This window comes from Ambystoma mexicanum, chromosome 6q (assembly GCF_040938575.1).
Source record: "Ambystoma mexicanum isolate Mex_15411 chromosome 6q, UKY_AmexF1_1, whole genome shotgun sequence".
In the NCBI taxonomy this organism is placed as follows: domain Eukaryota; kingdom Metazoa; phylum Chordata; class Amphibia; order Caudata; family Ambystomatidae; genus Ambystoma; species Ambystoma mexicanum.
The window spans coordinates 1,483,811,623-1,483,831,150 of record NC_090937.1 but is presented as its reverse complement, the minus strand read 5'-3'; the positions used below and the strand labels follow the sequence as shown (position 1 = coordinate 1,483,831,150).

The following is a 19,528-nucleotide window of genomic DNA, read 5'->3' as shown; positions in this document are numbered from 1 at the left end:
ATCTGCCATTGATTAAATCTCAGAACATGTATAGAACTATTAGATTATTTTACAAAGTGGTAAATCCACAAAAGAAGGCAGTATAAATTACACAACTGATGTTTTGCGCTCTTTAATATAAATTAACTTGTGCCTTCATATTGGTTACTTCTGCAGTTTTGGCATTACGTAATCTGAAAAATAAGCCCTGCCTCTAAACACACCTCAGTAGTACACATTTAATAAAGCTCTGAAAGGATGAAAGCTGATTCAGCCTTGCAGGCATTTTTTTTAATTGTTTTACCAACATCTGATAGGAAGGGGATACTTTTAATACGGATACTCCCTCATGTTACACCTGTGTGATGTTATAGGTGGGCGAAACTGCAATTTGCATACCACATCCAGATGTTTCAGAAACAAGCTGAATTCAAAATATTTGCTTTTTTGAAAAAGACACTGAAAAGGATATAGGACAATGATATATTTTCTTCTCAAACTGGCATGTACCCACCATGCCTCTAGCCGAGATCATCTTAATAGCCAGCCCAGCGGTATTAACTCCGGGGAGTAGTTCTACCCACTGTCATCTCCCCATGAAGTCTCCCACTGTTAACTGCTCCGGAACAGTGACAGCCATAATTTTGCAATGCTCATGATTTCTCACTGCCAGCCACTGTGGGGGTATCACCCCCGCTTTCTCCTCACCACACAATCCTTGTTCCATTGTTGTCTACCGTGGGACATGTCCCATTCTTCCGCTCTACTGTGCCCTCTACCAGGGAAACCAAACCATTCTAGTGGGCCTCAGTGCTTCCCAACATTCCAACATTAAGACTACCAGGGGTTGACACGGTTACTTCGGACATAAGGGCCAAAATGCACATTCTGGCTCTGCATTGCCCCCTCTGCAAATATGTGGAAATACATACTTACAATGTAACATACATTAAGCCACGCAACACAGGTGTCATACATACAGACGCATCACTCCAATCAACTTGAAGATCAGTCCCAACCAGTTCATCCTTGTATTAGAAGCATGCAACACTCCATTAAGGATACAGATAGTGCTCCAGACAAAACCACATCGACCAGATCCACACCCTGTAAGTGGGTACTTCAAAACTGCACACATCAATACAACAGCAAAAGTATATTGCATTTTCCTGTGTTTAGTAACCAAACCCCATTTTCTGATGTTCCCATAGTACAAAGATTATGCAAGTGGCTTCAGTGCGTGGTATAAAAACCAATAGCCTACCTATCACACCAATACTGTGAAGAACGGTATCTATAACATTTGAGCTAAAGCATTTCATCCCCTTCAATAAAACAAGAGGAAAACGAGAATACGTTTTATTGGCATTTGTGATCCGTACAAAAACAAGTGTAATGAAACAGTTATGCAGCAGTAAATATGGGTCAAACGTATAGCTTTCATCACAGTATAGAAATCTCCAATAGTCATGGACTATAGTGCATTATATCACTGGCCTTATAAGGATTTATGATGAATCTTTAACAGCTGAAGATTCTTAATATTCTTTACACACACACACACACACACACACACACACACACAATCAACATACATTTAGAAGTGTGGTACAGTGACAGCCAACAAGTATTTATCATTGAACAGATAAGGCAAAACGAGAGTCTAGGAAAAGCGCTCCTGTAAGGCAACATCCGACTAATCGGCTGTGAAGTCACAGGATCAAGGCTTCTTTTCCCCCCTTCCTAGCTTTCCAAGTAGCCCGAGATTATCAAAAGAGGCTCAACAGGAAAATAGGACATTGGCAATGGTCAACCCAAATCCCATTATAACCAGTCAAGGCCTTTAGGTTACACATTGACTTGGCACACATATTGGAATTAAGTGCATTGTATCGAAGGCAAAATATGTTCTTGTGGTGGTGTTAATGCACAGGTTTCTCGCGTGCACTGACCGAACCGTCTTCCATTCCAAAGTACACTTTCTCAGCCATTCCGATGAAGAGACCAGTGTCGACCACACCTATCAAAGAGAAAAGAGGACATCTTATAGTGGCAGTCATGATATGTGATATATTTTATTTGTATCGCGCTCGTACACAAGTGTTTCAGAGTGCGACTAGGCAAGGGAGGAGAACAGGGGAGAACACAACAACGATCTTACTAAGCCCAGTGACATTAACGCGCAAGTGCATGGGAAAGGGAAAAGAGAAAAAGTGCATGGAAGGGGGAGAGTGGAAAGTGCGGAGGAGTAGAGCAGATAAATAATAAAAATAGAAAATGGAGGCAATAAACAGTGGTAGTGCAGCCAGCAAGTGGCAAGTGCTGTTTTTAAAGGCAGCAGACTCGGTAAGTCTGATAAGTACAGAAAAAGAAGAAAAAATGGGGGGCTGTATGGGTACAGATACAGTCCCCAGTGCAAGAGGTGGCCATGAGGCAGTGCAGGAGGGTGGCAGGGTGAGTAGGTACCTGGGACCAGGGGACAGACGGTGGCCAGGTGCACAGTGCCAAGAGAGAGCAGATCAACAGGGGAGAGGGGGCGCAAAGGCCGAAGCAAAGAGGAAGGTCTTGAGGTGCTTTCGGAACCTGAGATGGCTCTCCAGGTTTTAGAGTGGAGGGAGGCTATTCCAGAGGGAGGCCCCAGCCTAAGATAGAGCTCTACCCCCAGCTTGTTTCTTTGAAAAACAATTGACCCGGAGGGAGTTAGAGGTAGAGGAGCGAAGAGCTCAAGAGGGGAGGTATTTGCAGAGTGATAGCTGAAGGTATTTTGGACCCAGGCCCCAGAAAGCCTTGTGGACAATGCAGATGGTTTTGAATGTAATCCTTGCATCCACTGGGAGCTAATGGAGAGATTTCAGAGCTGGAGAGATACAATCCCAGGGCTTGAGGCCAAGGAAAAGTATCGCAGTCCTATTATGGATAAGTTGGAGGGTGGAGAGTAGAGGCGTTTTGAGGCTTCAAAGCAGTTATAGGACAGCCTAAGTTTTATGAAGGGAAAAACTTGGAATTACAGAATACTGATAAGAGAATGTGGTCATTTAGACGATGAGAAAACTGATCTATAGACCATCATTTCTTCGCCTTCAGGGATACCCAGTCTATGCCTGCTGGGCTTTGATTCTGCAGTTATGCACTATTCAGCTTTCGAATAGGATTAAGGTTTCCTCCTTTCTCCTTCTATTCGATCGACATGCTATCAAACAAGCCACCATCCACTACTACACAGAACTTCTTACATCAACTTTGATAATTTGTGATTTGTGTAAGGTTATAATTTTAAACCATTCATACAAAAAATTATAATGAAGACAAAATATATCTAACACATTATGACTAAATATCGATTCAAATATATTCCCATAAAATTAAGCAAGAGTTACATGATTAATAGAAAACATTTTATATCAAAGGGTACTAAGTGCAAGCAATAGGAAAATGTTCTCTCCTTCCATGCATCTAAACCATAGTAATTCATCTGCATGTACAAATTTAAATAAAAAATAAAAAAATAAAAATCGGAAAACCCCTGCAAACTATAAAACAGCCTGAAAACATGTCTGCACCGCAAAAGCACTACTAATCCGTTCATAAAAACAAGGCAACACAAGAAAGAAAAACAGCAATTCAAAAGGGTATAGGACAGAAATAAGGACAAAATGGACAGCGTAGGATGTGTCACATGAAGGCCGATCCTCTCGGGCGGTCTACTTCTACAGTTCTATTCAACAGTCCTGCTCGGTACAATGCTCAGTTCTTGATCAAACTTCCCTTAAAAAAATAAAAAAAAAAAAAAAAAAAAAAAATCGAATTCCCCTTATGAGAAATTAGACTATCGGCACAAGGAGTGTGCACTCGCCTGGTCTTTTTTAAAGTTTTGTAATTAAATGAATGATGGGAGATCAACCTCAGAAAATGTGTGGGGCTAATCTACACACATTTTCCTATGCTCGCTGCACAACACAGTTAAGTGTACTCCAGTGGGTCACAGCCTACAGGCGCAGTCCTGTCACATTTAGCTGTAATGTGACAGCCACGGGTACACCAAAGCCTCTCTGAAGGGGGACGGCAACTCCTTCCTCCGGCCACTGCCAGCACAATTAAACTATCAAAGGCTCCATGGATCCGCCCTGTTCTAGTGTCACAAATCTGTGTGGTGGCAGCGCATACTGAGAGTTAAATGAGAAGAGGCCTGCTCACAGAACTAACACAAGGTACAGGCAACCCCAACACCTCTTTGATATGCAATGTGTCAGCTAGCTCCCACCCTTCTGTATGAAGGGCAGTGAATGTAATGTCTGGGACAACTATTTACAGTGGACAAACCCTACAGGGAATCCCATTTCAGTGGGATGTAGTATGTGATTTGATGGAGACAGACAGCCTGTTCTCGCCACAAACTTTAAGGGAGACCTGCTCTTTGATTAGGAGTCACAGAGAGCTCAATTAACCAGAGGGACACTTTGATCCACAGACAGGAAGATGGGTGGTACTTCGTAGCACAAGTTATCAACTCTGATCTTTCCTGTTGCAAAGCACTCTGGTCATGATCTCACACAACAGAATATTGTTGGTGGGGGATCCAGGATTTGTCCATTAAGGTAGGCTTAGCCTGTACCAATCACGGGAGCCCATATGGTTTTTAAAAGAGGGCTGAGCCCCTCACTTAGATGATCCGATGACTTTGAAAGGAGTAAGGACTAATTTGGACGCTGGCTGAAGGAACAGTCAGCCTTACAGCTTCCGCCAGTGAAGGAAGGCCAGGATTTCCGATAGGTAAGCAAGATCGCTACCCTAGACATCTCCCAGGGGACAAATGAGATACCGGACTCAGAGGACGCATCCAGCAGCACCAGAACCGGTACCCAGCCAGCACACAGCGTGCCAAGCTAGGTTCTGCCAGCAAGCTTCCTAGGTGAAAAGTGCCAGAGTATGAGCAAAGGACAAGGCTGTTGCCTGCAAACACTCTCCTCAGTTTTGGGTTGTGCACCTTAAAGGAAGACACAAGCCCTGCGTAAAAAGCTAGGAGTGCCACATAAAGCATCAACCAGCATCCATCTTTTAAGGACATTTTCAAGACAGTCGAGCTCCCAAACCATGACCGGCTCCACTACTGACTTGTCACATTGCAGTCACTGATGCCTCGACCAGAGTTCCAGATCTGCCAACCATCAAAGAGACTGTTAGGCAAAGTTTGTATGCAATGCCCTCTGGGAACACCACACGCAACTATGACTACAGGTATAAGCAACCCAACCTTTGGTATAAGCTTGTACTATGCAGTTTGGGTAGCGTGTTGAGCAACCCGGCTTATCTCAAGAGGGGAAATGTGAGCAATAGTGGAGTTACAAAGATTCACAGTTACAGGTTATTCAAATAAACTCAACAATGTATTTATTGGTAAGTTAGAGCCTTCTTAAGAAGGGAGCAATAGACTATTAACACACAAATATACTTCAATACTGTACACAGTTTCTGAATCAGACAAGACCCTTTTGGGATTGCCCACAGACAAACTACACCCACAAGTGACTTCTGTAACAAGGGGGCTGGGGACATTAATATCTTACTGTTGGCATTCAGAAGTTTGTAAAAGGCAAAGATTAGAACACAAGAAATCACAAATATTCATAAGCAGGGCAAATACTTTCAGATAGCAGTTAGAAGAGTCATTTCTATTCAATAGGCTAAGCCAAAGTCAAAAGGCAAAAGTCTTTGTATAGGATGCAGCACTTCAGGTAAGTAAATGGAAAAGTGTTTAGACAAGTTCTTAGGAGTCTTTGATTAAAAAAAAAGAATCGAATGTAGGGCCATAAGCCGATTAGACTTGTGAATTGCAGAAGTTACAAGCACAAGTTCTCTTAAGACTTGTTTTACAGTACCTTGGTAAAGAACAAAAGATGCAGCCGATTACTTATGTTCCTGTGCAGCTCTGCAAATCTCACTGTTCCTGGGCCTCAGTCGTGGGGACAAGAGGGAGGACGTCGGGGGGGACTCCTGCACTGGCACCGTCAAAACTGGCAACCAGCAAACTTTACTTTCAGTGGCTGTTTCACGTTTCAGCTCCTTGCGGTACAGCAAATAGCAATAAAGCACGGTTCCTTGCTAACAAGGTGGACTGTCCTTACTTCTGGGGTCCGGCACTCTGCTGAGGTGTCTCAGGCTTGGTCAGTCCTGCTTTGTTGGAGTCCGCAGGATCTTCCAAAAGCTTTAGGCCAGCTTAAAAGTAATGCACAGAATCTGGTGTCCCTCTCCCTGGCTATACAGTTCCTGCAGAAACTCTGAGGAAATTCAACCAGCTCCAAGATGGGTGTCCAGGTGGTTTACTTTTGAGTTGATTGGTCCCACCAACTCAAAGGGTGAAGTCGTCCTTGCAGGGGCTTCTCCGTTGATGCAAACTTGGCGATTCGGCTGCAGGGCTTCACCGGGCAAACCAATAGTCCAGGAGTTGCAGCAGCTGTCCTTTTCAAGCTCTTATTCGGTTCTTTTGTCCAGTGGTCGAGACTGCCTTCCAAGCCAAAAGACTTGCCTTTTATTCAGTTCTCTCCATTCATTACAGCCTAGCCGTCACTCACCCAGCAGGGTGGCTGTTCTTGCCGGACAGTCAGCCAATCACAAGTGCATTCAGGTCTCCTAGGAGACCAAGCACAGGGAGTCTCTGGCACCTCCCTCACTTCTTGCCTACCCCAGACACTCTGGAGCCAGAGGCAGGTTTCACTCCTGAAGCCCGCCAAAGGCGAATGAACAAAAAGACCAAACCTGGTTTGGCGCGCAGATAAACTCTAGAAGGACCTTCCCACAAAGACCTGGCGAAAAAAAAGAAGACCTGGCACCATTTTAGCAAAGATGGCTGGACGCCGTTTTGAAAAAGATTGCTCCCGCGGTTACTTTACCGGAGCCACAAACCAAGGTAGTTCAAAACGAAACCACTGCCCCCAGCCAGTCAAATGAGGAAAGGGTAACAAAAAATGTTACATAAGCATTTAGACACAGGGCATACTAAGTAACCCTCCCAGCACTCTATTGTAAGATATGGTGTGCTGGGTCTAGCAAGTACAATGCCAAGTAAAGTCAATTTCACTTTACAGCTGTGGAAAACAGTAGTTGATCCAAGAGAAGGTAGTTAAACCTTGGGAAGTCTGGAAGACATGTCTGTGCCACTGCACTTACCTTTTCTCTCAGTAGATCCAGCACACGCCATTTTATGTGGAGTGCTGGGAGGGTTACTTAGTAGCCCCTTTTTCTACTTACTCATGTAACACTTATGTTACCTTCACTACTTTAAATGGCTGGTGGCAGTGGTTTACTTTTCCTACCATTGTGGATTTCGACTGCAGGCTGAACCCTCAGCCGCAGTAGCACCCATGGGTGACCATTGTGTCAAAATGGCCACAGTCGTTTTTGCCATTTGTTAGTGAATTCTTTCTTGGGTTTTACTCTGCGCGCCAAACCAGGTTTAACCTTTATTACTTTTGCCTTTGGCAAGCTTCCGTGCTGAAACCCGCCTCTGGCGCCAATGTGTCTGGCAGGACAGGAACCGAGGGAGGTGCCCAAAAATCCCCGTCTGTCTCCTTGGTAACCTGAATGCATCCAGTGCCGATTGACTGGCTGGCCTTGCAGGACAGCCACCCTGCTGTATGAGTGACAGCTAGGCTGAGCATGAATGGGAGAAACCTGCATAAAAGCGAGGCTTCTTGAACAGAAGACAAAGTCGACCACTAGACGAAACATCCAACGAAGGAATAGTGACGAGTAGCTTGCTGCATCCCCCTGGACCCGTGAAGTGCACGTTGAAGCCCTGCTGCAGGTCTGAAACAGCTTTTCCGAATCGACTAGAGACGCTCCGGAGAGGACTGCTTGCCTTGGGTTAGTGGGACCAACTAACCCCAAGACAAACTTTGCTGGAAAACCTTACCCAACTGGCTACTTCTTTGCTGGTGCTGCTGCAACAGAGTGCCAGGGGTTGAGAAATCTGTAGTCAAGTGCATCGTCCTTAAGCCATACCAGAGCTCCAGGAAGATCCCGAGGACCCTCAAGAAGCAGGATGACCCAAGCTTGAGTCCCTTCACCAGAGTGCTGGACTCAACGAGCAAAGAAAGTCCATCAAGTGTCCAAGATCTGCAGTGGTGCTATTGACCGGTAGCTAAAACAGTAAAGTGCAGCTGAACTGAAAAAAGCATGTAGCTGTAACCAACCTCCGAACTGATGTGCAGGAGTCCTCCAGGCATCCTCCCTCTTGTCCCCATGACTGAGGCCCAGGAACACAGGATCTACAAGTCTGCAACCAGGAAAGAAGCCTGCTGGAACCTCTGTCTTCTGACTTGGGGGTACTTACCTCTTTGTAGCTCGCTTGTCTCCGTTGAGATTTGCAGTGGCTGCCTTTCTAGAGTTATTATAGCTCTACATTTTCACAAGTGTAACAGCTTGTGGCCCAACAGTAATTTTCTGCAACTAACTCTCTAACTCTGTGCAAGACTTTTGTGCTATCTAAGAAGTGCCTCAGCTCCATAGACAGTGTTCAAATTGAATTTGGCTGTCCTAGCGCCCTGCAGACTCCCTCATAGGCGATACATTGGTTGCTTAACTAACATTGCTGGCCAAAGTTTGTATCTAGACTTCATTGGGGATTGAAAAAGTGCACACAGGCTCTGACAACCGGTTAACCTTTTTCCTTCCATTAACCTTTCCTTTCCACAACCTCAGAAGTTTAGCAAGTACAAAAGTGATACATAAATGCCAATACTGTCCTAGGAATTGAAGTCACGCCAAGGTGTAGAAAGGGTGTATGAGGCATCTTTAACGAATATCTACTTGCTTACCTTGATTCTGAGAACGTGTTATTAAATGTATTATTCTTGTTGCACATTGCCCTTTTTAAAGAATGCTCATTTAAAACTGACCGTTAAAAAAAATATATATATTTTACTAGAAAACCTTGAGTGTAAGTGTTCATTGGATACTTTTATGTGTGGATTTGAATGCTACAGCTCACATTTAGCCCTCTTGAGATGTGTCTGGCTGCTCAGTCACTCTACCTACCCGAGTAGTACAGACCTATACCAATCTGTGGGTTACCCAATACCAAGAGGACAAGACTAGTGTAGTTTCCCTGAGGGTTACTGCATACAATCTTGCCTAATACTGTTGCATTTCTAATTGGACCCGATAAAGATGGTTCCTTCACTGTGGAAGCAAAGTTCATATGTCTCTTCTTGGTGCACTTTCACTAGTTTCTCCACTGCTGCAATCCAGGTCAGTTTTGCAATGTTCGCTGTCCCAATTTGTGGGCATGTTGCATACACTCGGCCAGGAGTTCCTCCTCATATCATAATCGTCCTTCTGCTAAACAAATGTGGTTTCTTGCCACTTGTTTGTATATTTTAGTCCTTCAATGACTAGGTACAGCTGCTGCAGGCATTTAATGTCTCTCTGGTTGGGGTTACATTGCAGAGGATCTGGATCGAAGCGTTGTACCTGGAAGGTGCCTCTAATTCTACACAGCACAAGATAAACCAGGCACTGTGCCTCTAATTGGTACTTCCTATGGAACTAATACCTTAGGTGCCCCCGACGCATGTGAAATTAGTGTACAAACGTAGCAACTCCCATTTGCGGTTTGCCTCCCTAACACACTCATGTCGGTGTACCAGCTGTTTGACATTTCCGGATGCCGTAAACCCTCAATGGCATTGAGGTCAAGCTTGTCATAGGAGTCTTATTTCACCCTTCGTGCTTGCCGTTTCCTTCTTTTACATAATTCTAAGGATTTTCTAACACTTCCACTACTCTTGTTAACTGGAACCGAGTGGGAGCGGAGGGACCTGGGGGACACTCAAGTTGGTTGTGTGCTGGTTGGGTGGGGGTGCCCTACGTATATCTGACAGATGTATACAATAGCGGGCCCTTTTACTTTTCCATCAAGAGGTGTTGAGAACTTGTAGGGGCTGTGGAATCTGGGGGTGTTTCACCTTCTAACAAAACTCCCTAAGCCGGAAAAAGCAGCTGTGGGAGTGCTCAGTGTCTCACTGGGCTGGCGCCTCCATAATGGGTGAGGGGGCCGCTGGGTCGACACCCTATCGCCCATTATGGACAAGCCGCTCTGCCCCGCTTTTTTCCTTTCCTTTTAAAAAAAAAAAAAAATAAGTAAAAAAAGAAAAGGATTGGTACATTTTTTTAATACCTCTGCTCTACAGCATAAACCTCTGGAGCACTTCTTCCCACTGACCTCGCTACTATAACTACACGGATTGAACTGCGTTCAATCCAAAAGGGAATCTTATAACTACCATCATAAAAAAAAAGATGGCTACTGGCTACATCAACAGGTGCCTACTGCCCCCGAATACAATCCCACCTTTATGTTTATACCTACCCCACTCCTTCAACTATCATAACCCATAATCCATACACTCCAGCTAACCACTAATTCCTCAAAAAACCGCACTCCTTCACCTATTTTCACCATTACCTTCCAACTCAAACTTCTCCTACAAATGACAAGCCAGGTTAACACCGTAGGAATACTACCAAACTGACATTTATACTCTTCAGCTAAATTACGTCTGCCACCACCACCACATTAGTGGGGATCACTACCCTTAAGACGGTCTTCAGTCGAGAAGAGATACTGCTGCAGTCCTCTGTGAGCTGAAGGCGGGGAGGGAGGGTGAGACACCCCAAGAGAGACAGGTGGCACTTGATGACAGACGTTGCACACCACGCCTAATAATCCACGGAACTGCCAGGTTAGAGTATTACAGCAATTAAACAATGTTGAGAAATGGATTATGGCAAGGTCCCAATAAAAAAAGTCCAATCCTAACAATCAATAACCTCCTATCGGACCAACCCAATCCCAACAGCCGGCACAAATCCTTACCACTATAAAAGTGTGCGAGTAAACCTAGTAGAAGCAAAGCAGGAGATGATGGATGCGTTTCTCACTGCTCCCTGACAAGACAGGCGAGGACCAGGAGTGGTGAGGTGACCGCCACTTGGAGAGCAGGTGCAAGTAGATTTAGGTCACCTGGCCCAAACGCCACTCTCCTGGTGCCTACCTGGTTGCTGCTCCTTTCTCTACTTAAGGAGCCCTCCATCCTCTTTTCCTTTGCAGATGGGGAGCAGGGACAAGTGGATCTAGGTCACCTGGCCTAAGCCCGCCCACCTTCTTAGCCATGCCTCTTCCTTCCTGCTATTAACTCTTAGATCAAAGGTGTCTCTCGCCCGGGCATCCGAAGCGAAGGCCAGTCAAAGAAAAGGCAATTCCTGTTTGGACCCGTTCGGACCAGTAAGACCCAGGGGCCGACTCAGTGCTCAGACTGCAGGTAAGAATGCACCAATATGTGTTACTCCCTCTGTCCCCACAGGCCGTCCCCACAGGCCATCCCCACTGGTCCCCCCCGTGATGTTCCCTTGTGCCCCCCACCCTTCTCGCACACAGATGTTGCCTGTTTTGCTTGATTATTTTACTCTGTTCTCCCTTCCCCCGTCCAGCCTACTTCTCCAGGAGTCTGTCCCGATACATTCTGGTTTCACCATCACCGTCTTGTGGCCAATGCTGAATTTGACTTTTATGGACTTCATTGATTCACGGTGCGTCATCAACTCTCAGGCTGGACTTCCTTTGCATCTAGTACTCATGGTGGCCCTGCATCATGCTGTTCCCATCTTCATCTTGTATCCTAGCTTGCAACATTGTGTCATTACTGACTTCTGCAATTGTATTCGCTCTCCCCTCTCGTTTCTCCACTCTTTTTGACTGCTTACTCTGTTCTCCCCTCCTCTCCTATCCCTTTCTCCCTTTTCCTAACTCCACCCCTCCTCTCCTTACTTTCTTCTATGCACTTACTCTATCAGAATGGTCCCTGGACCTAGTATGATAGTAACCGCAAGACAGGAAGCGTTGTCGGAAGTGGCTGCCTCTGTATTGTACGACTGGAGCTGGAGCGGCAGTACGGCTTGATGACCAAGTGTTGCTGTACGTGCAAGGTCCCTTTCTCCAAAGGAAGCAGAGCAGTAGCGTTTGCTGGCCGAGGCTGAGGTGACCCGAAAACGGCTCGAAAATCACAACTCGAAAATCACTCGGTCTACTGGTGGTCAAGGTGACGTGCCCGTTGAAGAGCGGCAGGACAGGAGCTGTGTATTCCTGTGTAACCAGTGCCCGGAGACAAAATCGGGGGGCCAAATCGGGACTGGGGGCTGTAGACCATAGCCGCCTCCTCCCCTACTCCTACCCCTGCATTCCCGTGGTTACAGAAGTCACGGTAAGAAAAGCAGGGTACGTTTGTCTTGTTTGGCTGAGGCTGCAAATAATAAACAAATAGTAAGCGGCAACAGTAAGCTTGTAAGTAAGCCCGGAGTGGTGAGAAAGTGGCCGCAGTCCGTGTTGCTGGCTGAGGTCTGTAGTTAGGAGCCTTCTCTCCACTGTTAGGTATCATCTAGGTGAACTCTAGCTCTGAAAGCTTTGCTAGTGCCTATATTGGGTGGACTGTGCATTTTCTCCAGGGGATTTCGTTCTAAACTGAACATTGTCTTTCTCCTACGAATCCCGGTGTTGGGATAACCCCAGAGTTTCCATCGCCTCCCAGCTGTTTGATCAGAGGACCTATTGGAAGTTTTTGTGCGGTGACTGTGGGTCTTTGACCTTTAAGCCGCACAAAACTTGCTTTTAGAAGGAGGAAGAAGAGGGAAGAAGGGAGAAAGGCAAGGAGAAGGGGGGTTAATAAAAAAACCTTGCAGAGAACAAACGAGGGCAAATACGCTTTTTGAGTCAGCATAGTATTGGAAGGGCCATGAAGCTGCGCAGCAACCCGACCCAAGATGATCTCAGAGCTCTAGAATGGGAGGAGCCCAAAACAGCTAGTAATCCCCTAGCTCGAGGTTCAGAGGGGCCTCTGGAAGCTATTGGGAAGGATCTGTTACCGTGGGTTGGGATCAAGCAGATTCACGTGCAAGTTCATGTGGACCCTCCCCTTTCCTCCCTCTTTACACCAGCCAGATCTAGTGGAGGGCAGGAAGCCGAACTCACTTTGGTGGACAATTGGAAAAAAGGCTTAGAATTCACAATTACTACAACTAAAATACAGAAAAAAAATAGACGAGCATTTCAGAGAAAAAAAAAAGACTGCCTTGTGAAACTGAGGCCGATAGAGACAAGGACGGCTTAGTAAGCCCTACTAAAAGACTCATAGGGAACAATGAGTCCGTCAGGTTGTCATTGGATTTGGATACAAGCGATCAAATGTTGAGCAAGTTGGATCTTTCAGGCAAAGGAAGAAATCAAGAGATGGCTGGTTCTGTGCAGGAAGAAGTACCAATAGAAGCCGTAACAATTCTGGATTTAAGGGACCCTCAGGTTGTAACAGCTGAAGAGAGGGTCCAGCCAAATGAAAATATACTGAGTGCTCTCAACTATGTGTTGAGCTTGCTAGTCTCCGTTTTTGAAGTGCAACTTCAATCTGGCTCCCTTTTGGAACCGACGAAGGAGGTAGCCGCACTAGAAGGCTCACTAGTGAGCTGTTGTAACATCATCAACTCTAATGTGCTGCCAAAATTGCAGGAGCTGAAGCTTTAAATCAGTCAAACAAGGTTTGGACATTTCAGAAGTTCAAAGATCCCTGGCAACTAAAAACAAACTTGAAGAGACAGATCGGGCATTAAATCAAGCCCTATTGACTCAAATGCAATCCTTGAACCACAAACAACTGGTGTCGGATCTTAATGATGATAAAGAGGTGGATAACCTACAGATTGATGACGCACCTCTTTCAGAGTCGGTATTGGAGGAGTTTCGGAGACTGGCAAATGTGGGAGATGGGCTCCAAGATGAGGACACAGTCGAGAAACTCCCTTTGGTTAGCCCCCCAGGCCAGACGGAAACTCAAGAAGTGGTGGACAAAGAAGCATGACCTCAAAGTGTCCGTCCAGGTGGGAAAAAAGAGCGAAAGAGGAAAGCCAGAAGGTTGAAAAGATCAAAAGAAAAGGCAGTCCAAAAGAAACGGGAAAAAAAGTAAAATAATCAAATTAAAATGAAACACAAGAATTCAGAAACCAACTCCTTCTTAAAGAAATTAGTTAACTCAAAACCATCTGTGGCAGAGGATGATCAAGAGATCGTTGAACTGGACTCTCTGAACAGCCCACAGGGAAAAGTAGTGAGAGAAAGGAAAAATTATGAACATGAAAGGGCCTCGCAGTGGGCCGCAGAAGGTGCAAGGAAAGTTGGCTCTAAAAAAAAAAATGAGGTAAAGTTCAGTAGGACATCAAAAGGCTCCCAAACAGAAAAAGTGCAGAATAAGCAGGAAACTGCCTCAGCCTCGACAAATTTGAGGAAAGGCCTCAAAATAGTCCCTATTTTTCTCAGGCAAGGTTGAAAATGGGACCAAAGCTAATTCCAGTTAAGGCTGTGAGTTCCAAAGAACCAAAAACAAACCTAAAGATTGCCCCCATTTTCTTGAAAAAATCTTTAGCAGAAGCCCAGAATAAGACCACACTGTAGGTGGTAGAAATAAAACTGGGTGAAGGCAAATTTAAAGAGTCGGAAAAAAATGTGACCCCTGCTTCTGAAACCTCACCGACAGTGGAAAAAATTCCTCCGCAAGGTGGTGAAAATTCCAACATGGGATCCCATTTTGCGATGCCGATTTGGCTATCACTAACTGCAAAAAAACCACACAAAATTCTTAAACCGCGGGACCATACTCTCAATATTTAAAAATGTACCAAGTCTGTTTATCAACAGCAAAGACATAGAATCTGTAAGATTCCCAGAACCAAACAATCATTTGATGGCAGAAGTGGGCTGTGCCTCAAGAGAGGTGTTTATGGCAATTGAAGAAGCAAAACAGGACTTGAAGAAACTGGATCTATTAGTCTAAAAAAAACAACTAGAAATCTTGCAGCTGTTGAACTCGGAGGTCGGAAAGATTGTGCATCGTCAAGGTGGGGTTTCTAAACATCGATCCCCGTCCCCGAAGTCTGCTGGCACCTGCGAACCATCGAGCGTCTCTAGCAAGGACAATACCCTAGCCCTATTACCAAGTATCTTAACAGAAGTTTTTCAGAAACTTGGTCTAGGTTCTCAACATCTTTGAAAATGGAGGGCTGAAGATCCTCTGTTGGAATACACGGGGGCCAAACAACTGCACTTCAAGGGCAATGAAGAACTATCTATTTGAGGCGGGGGGGGGGGGGTGTCCTAATGTTGCAGGAGACTTGGTTGGTCAATCCAATAATGGTAGAAGGGTATCTCATTAAAGTTCAAGGGGCGGCACAGAAAGCTAGAGGGAGGCCGAGCGGGGGGCTGCTCATTGCCTTTAAAAACTCTGAATTCAAGGATGTTGTCTCTGCGGAAGTGAATACACAAGGGCTACAAATATGCAAAGCAACATTCAGAAATAGGGGTCATGACAGGGTGATATTTTGTAACATTTATTGGAATCCCTCAAGTGTGGTGCTCTGTGGATTTTTGGATGAGTTGGCCAAGTCTTTAGGGGACATGAAGCTAGCATTCCCAGGGGCGGATATAATCCTGGGGGGCGATTTGAACGCACAATGCATTGATCTCCAAAGACTGGGACTCGACAAAGTCAAAACGGGAGCCTGCGGGATATATCCCGGCAAAGCCCACCAGGATTCAGGGCAGATATGCCTCGATACTGGACTATCTTTACTTATCTGATGGTCTCTTTGAACATAAAGTAAGCCTAGTCATAAAAGAAGGGGGTGGTAGTGATCATCATAGGTTGAAACTTTTTCCCAGATTTAACACTAGAAACCTTGCTACTCAACACTCAGAATAGTAGCCAGGAAGGGCAAAGTTTGCCTATTTAAATATAAGGCAGGGGGAGCAAACTTGAATGAAAGGCCGTCAACCTTGTCAGAAGATCTTCAAAAGGAGAATTGCTCGCCTTCAGGCTTCATCACATTTATTTGGCAAACTTGTCCCCCGAATTTTAACAGGGGTGGGCTCAAACAAATCCACTGGCATGTTTATGACGAGGAAATGATGGCAAGAAAAAAAAAGATCTTAACAGAAGGTTAAGACTCATAAAAAGAGATTCCTTTATCTCCAAAATAGAACAAGATACAAAAATAAGAAGGCTAAAAAACTTGCATAAAGATTGGTCAGTGGCACAGAATATAAAAAGATTTCAACAGGATGGGGAGCACATCCTAGATGTACTGGGCAAGAGGGATGCAAAGGGGTTTTGGGACACAATGCATGAGATGGAGGGGGAAAAAAACAACTCAGCTATGCAATTTGGTATCCGAGGGTGATTGGATTAATTACCTAAATGCAGTCTTTGGAAAACTGGAAAGAACAGTTTGTTATAATAATAAAGCCGATTGGTGTCTTGACTTCACTGTCTCGGATATCGGCTCTATGGGCCAAGTTGCTCAACTGGCACTTCAGAGAAATCCCGACGATGAAACAACTGCCGACTTCATGGCGTACCGCTACAATTATCCCACTATTCAAGGGGGGGGGTCGATAGGGAGGCGGCGAAGAACTATCACCCCATCACCCTGTTGGATATTATTTTTATGGAAATCTTGCTGGGGGAATTTGAAGCATGGAAAACTGTCTAAGTGCCAAACAGGGTTCAGGAGGGGGCTCTTAACCGCAGTGAATGGTATGGTCTTAAACCTCTTGAGTGAAAAAACACAAGCAAAAGGGGGAGAACACCTGTATGGGGCCTGGATTGATTTCTCAAGGGCCTTCGACTAAGTGGACAAGGGAAGGCTCTGGTTGATGTTAAGAGCAAAAGGTATTACAGAGGGGCTCTTGGCGATGCTCATTGAATTCCACAAAGAAAAAGACAGTGAGACTAGATGCAGAGAGCCACATGTAACCAGTGAGAGTAAATTAGGGGGTGAGGCAGGGTTGTCTAGGGGCCCCTCTATTCTTTAATCTGTATATAGCTGACATGGGGGGACTTCTTAGCTCCATTTGCATTGGCCAGTCCGGCCTTAAATGGAAAGAATACACTGGCTGGCCTACGCTGATGACGTGGCAGTCTTGGATAAAACGGCCATTGGCCTGCAACGTCTGCTCAACAGCGTACATAAATATGCAGAGGAAAATGGGCTCTCCCTAAATTCAAACAAATCAAGGGTCCTGGTCTTCAGGCTAAAAGGGGCGGGGGGGGTGTAGGGGGCAGCGATTACAAGGGTGGAGGATTTGGTATACCTGGGGTATAAAATCTATGCCATGCCAGCAATTTGCAAGTAGATCTAGAGTAGATCTTGATGTAAAAATCAGTTAGCAGCCCAGATGAAAAGAATCCTTTGGAAATATGGTAAATTTTTGATGATACCGGTTCTTAAATTTTACCAGGCTAAAGGTATCCCTGTTCTGCTTTAGGGTCTTGAAGCTAAACCACAGCTATCAAACACATCCTGGCAAAAATGGGAAGGTCTTGGGTCTTCCTATGAGGTTATCCATGGACAATCTGAGATTTGAACTGGGCCTCAGATCATTAAAATATCAAGCAGGGTGGAATATTGATGGTACTGCAACATCGCATCACTACAACCCAAGATCACTCATTATATGCAGATATGAGAAAACATCTGGAGGCGGGCAACTCAATATCTGTGTAGGCTAGACTTGCTTGCGAAGGAACAGCTTCGGTGTGCGGACATAGATACAAAGCTGATGGAGGAAAATCCAACAAAGGGCCAAAAATAAAAAAATTAAAATGGGAAGAAATGGACTAGTCTAGACCCTTGAAAAAAAATAAGATCAGGGACGAATCCGAACCCTCTACAAATGTCGGAAAGAAAGTTGGGCTTCCTCAGTAAATACTTAAGTTCCCAGATTGGAGAGTGAGGAACAAATTCCTGAGACTAAGACTAAAAATCTTACATACTGGGGAAATTCTTGTGAGAAGAGGGTTGGGGGCCCGAGCAGTGAATTTGTGTCAGACATGTGCTAAGCCAGAAAACCAATCCATCAAACATCTAATGGAGTGTGATGGCATGAGAAGCTCCAGACAACAGTTCTTCAGCAAGTTTGTCCGAGTCAACGTACTGGGTTCACAATCACTATTGGGAACGTTTGATTGATGGCCAATCCCAACAAAAGACGATAGCGGTAGTTAAGATGCTGGAGGACTGTAAGTTAGATCTGTGAAATCTTGGTAAGAGCATCCTCGGGGGGGCGGTCTGGCGCGCAATATGCTTCCGTTGAGGAAGGCAAAGTTATGGACAATTGATTCTTTTTTTGTGGAAGCACTTGTTTCTTTCTCCTCCGTTTTGCCTTCTTTCATCTTTCTCCTCTTCTCTTCTTTCCTTCTTCCTTTTTTTCTCTTCATTTCTGTTTCTTCTGTTTTTTAAGAGTTGAAGGCTGAAGAAAAATTGGTTTATCTGTAATGGATTTATTTTTAAGTTTTTGGTTTCTACTCATAGTTTTAAAACGTTGTATTTTTTGTGAAAGGTTATTTTTGTAACCAGAAACAATAAAATTAATTTTAAAAAACCCTCATCGGTCTCCTCCCTCCCTTCCCTCAATTCTCCCCTCCCCCAGCACTATCTGAAATGTCATCAGGCCTAGTACAATAGTCGCTTGTTTTGTTCCTCCCCTTCCTTTCTGCACCCCTCTCCCTCACCTTGTTTTCTCCCGCTCTACCTGAAATGTCATTTGGCCTAGTAAAGTAGTTGCTTGTCTGTTTCCATTTCCTTCCCACTCTCCCTATCGCTTCCTTATCCATGTCTTAGCTCTTGCACTGAAGTGTCGTCAGGCCAAGTAGGATAGTCAATTTCACATCCTTGCTGTTCATGGCCTGTAAGAATGTCATTGTATTTTCCCTTGTTTTGAAGCACTTTGAAACACATAGTTTATTTATATAACGCTGATACACAATCATATCACTTGTAAACAATGTAAATCCATAGAACATGTGTCCTACCACTCTCTGCTTTCTGGAAGTGGGTGTATCAAAAACTGATTCCCAGGTAAGGGAATGTCAGTTGTAGCAAAACATGTTGGCTGTATACTTGCTACCCAGATCCTGTTTAAGGGTCTTGCGCCTGCCAGATGCGTATGAGACCCCTAGATATTTACTGTTTCCAGGAGAGACCTGAAAATGAATGTTGGTAAAGTATAGGTTCAGGAGAGCGCGATCCCAAGTAGAGAATCAGGATGTCTGAAGACATGGTTGGTATTGGGAAGTACTAGACATTGTGGAGAAACTCAATGCAGCAAGAAGCTCTGGAGGAATTCCCAGCACAAGCTTGAAAAGAAGCCTGAAAACCCAGAGGCCTAGGAGCAGTCTAATTGTGCATGGTCAAAGCAGGAAGAGAAAGGGCCAAGCATGAGTAGCACTCCGAGAACTTGGCTGGATATTTAAGAATAGGATTTGTGAACCCAAGGCTTGAAAATAAAATGTTCCACTTGAGGTAAGCAAGGAGGCTAGGGATTTACTAAGCACAGGTTTTGGATCTTTCCTCCTGGCCACATCTTTGGACATGGATTTGTAAAATAGGGTGGTTCCTGGAGGCACAAAGACCCTTTAAGACTTACAGAATGTACAATTTGTATAAAGCCTTATTT

At 44.9% G+C, this 19,528-nt stretch overlaps 1 protein-coding gene across 1 annotated transcript in view; it reads right to left on the bottom strand.

The window, feature by feature from the left end:
* Nucleotides 1–1,324: 1,324 nt before the first annotated feature.
* RPIA (ribose 5-phosphate isomerase A) overlaps nt 1,325–19,528 on the bottom strand; it is an 85,206-nt gene continuing 67,002 nt past the window's right edge. The window contains exon 9 of the mRNA XM_069632208.1: nt 1,325–1,999. Coding sequence (XP_069488309.1) covers nt 1,902–1,999 — 98 coding nt within the window. The 3' untranslated portion in view covers nt 1,325–1,901. The remainder of the gene's footprint in view (nt 2,000–19,528) is intronic.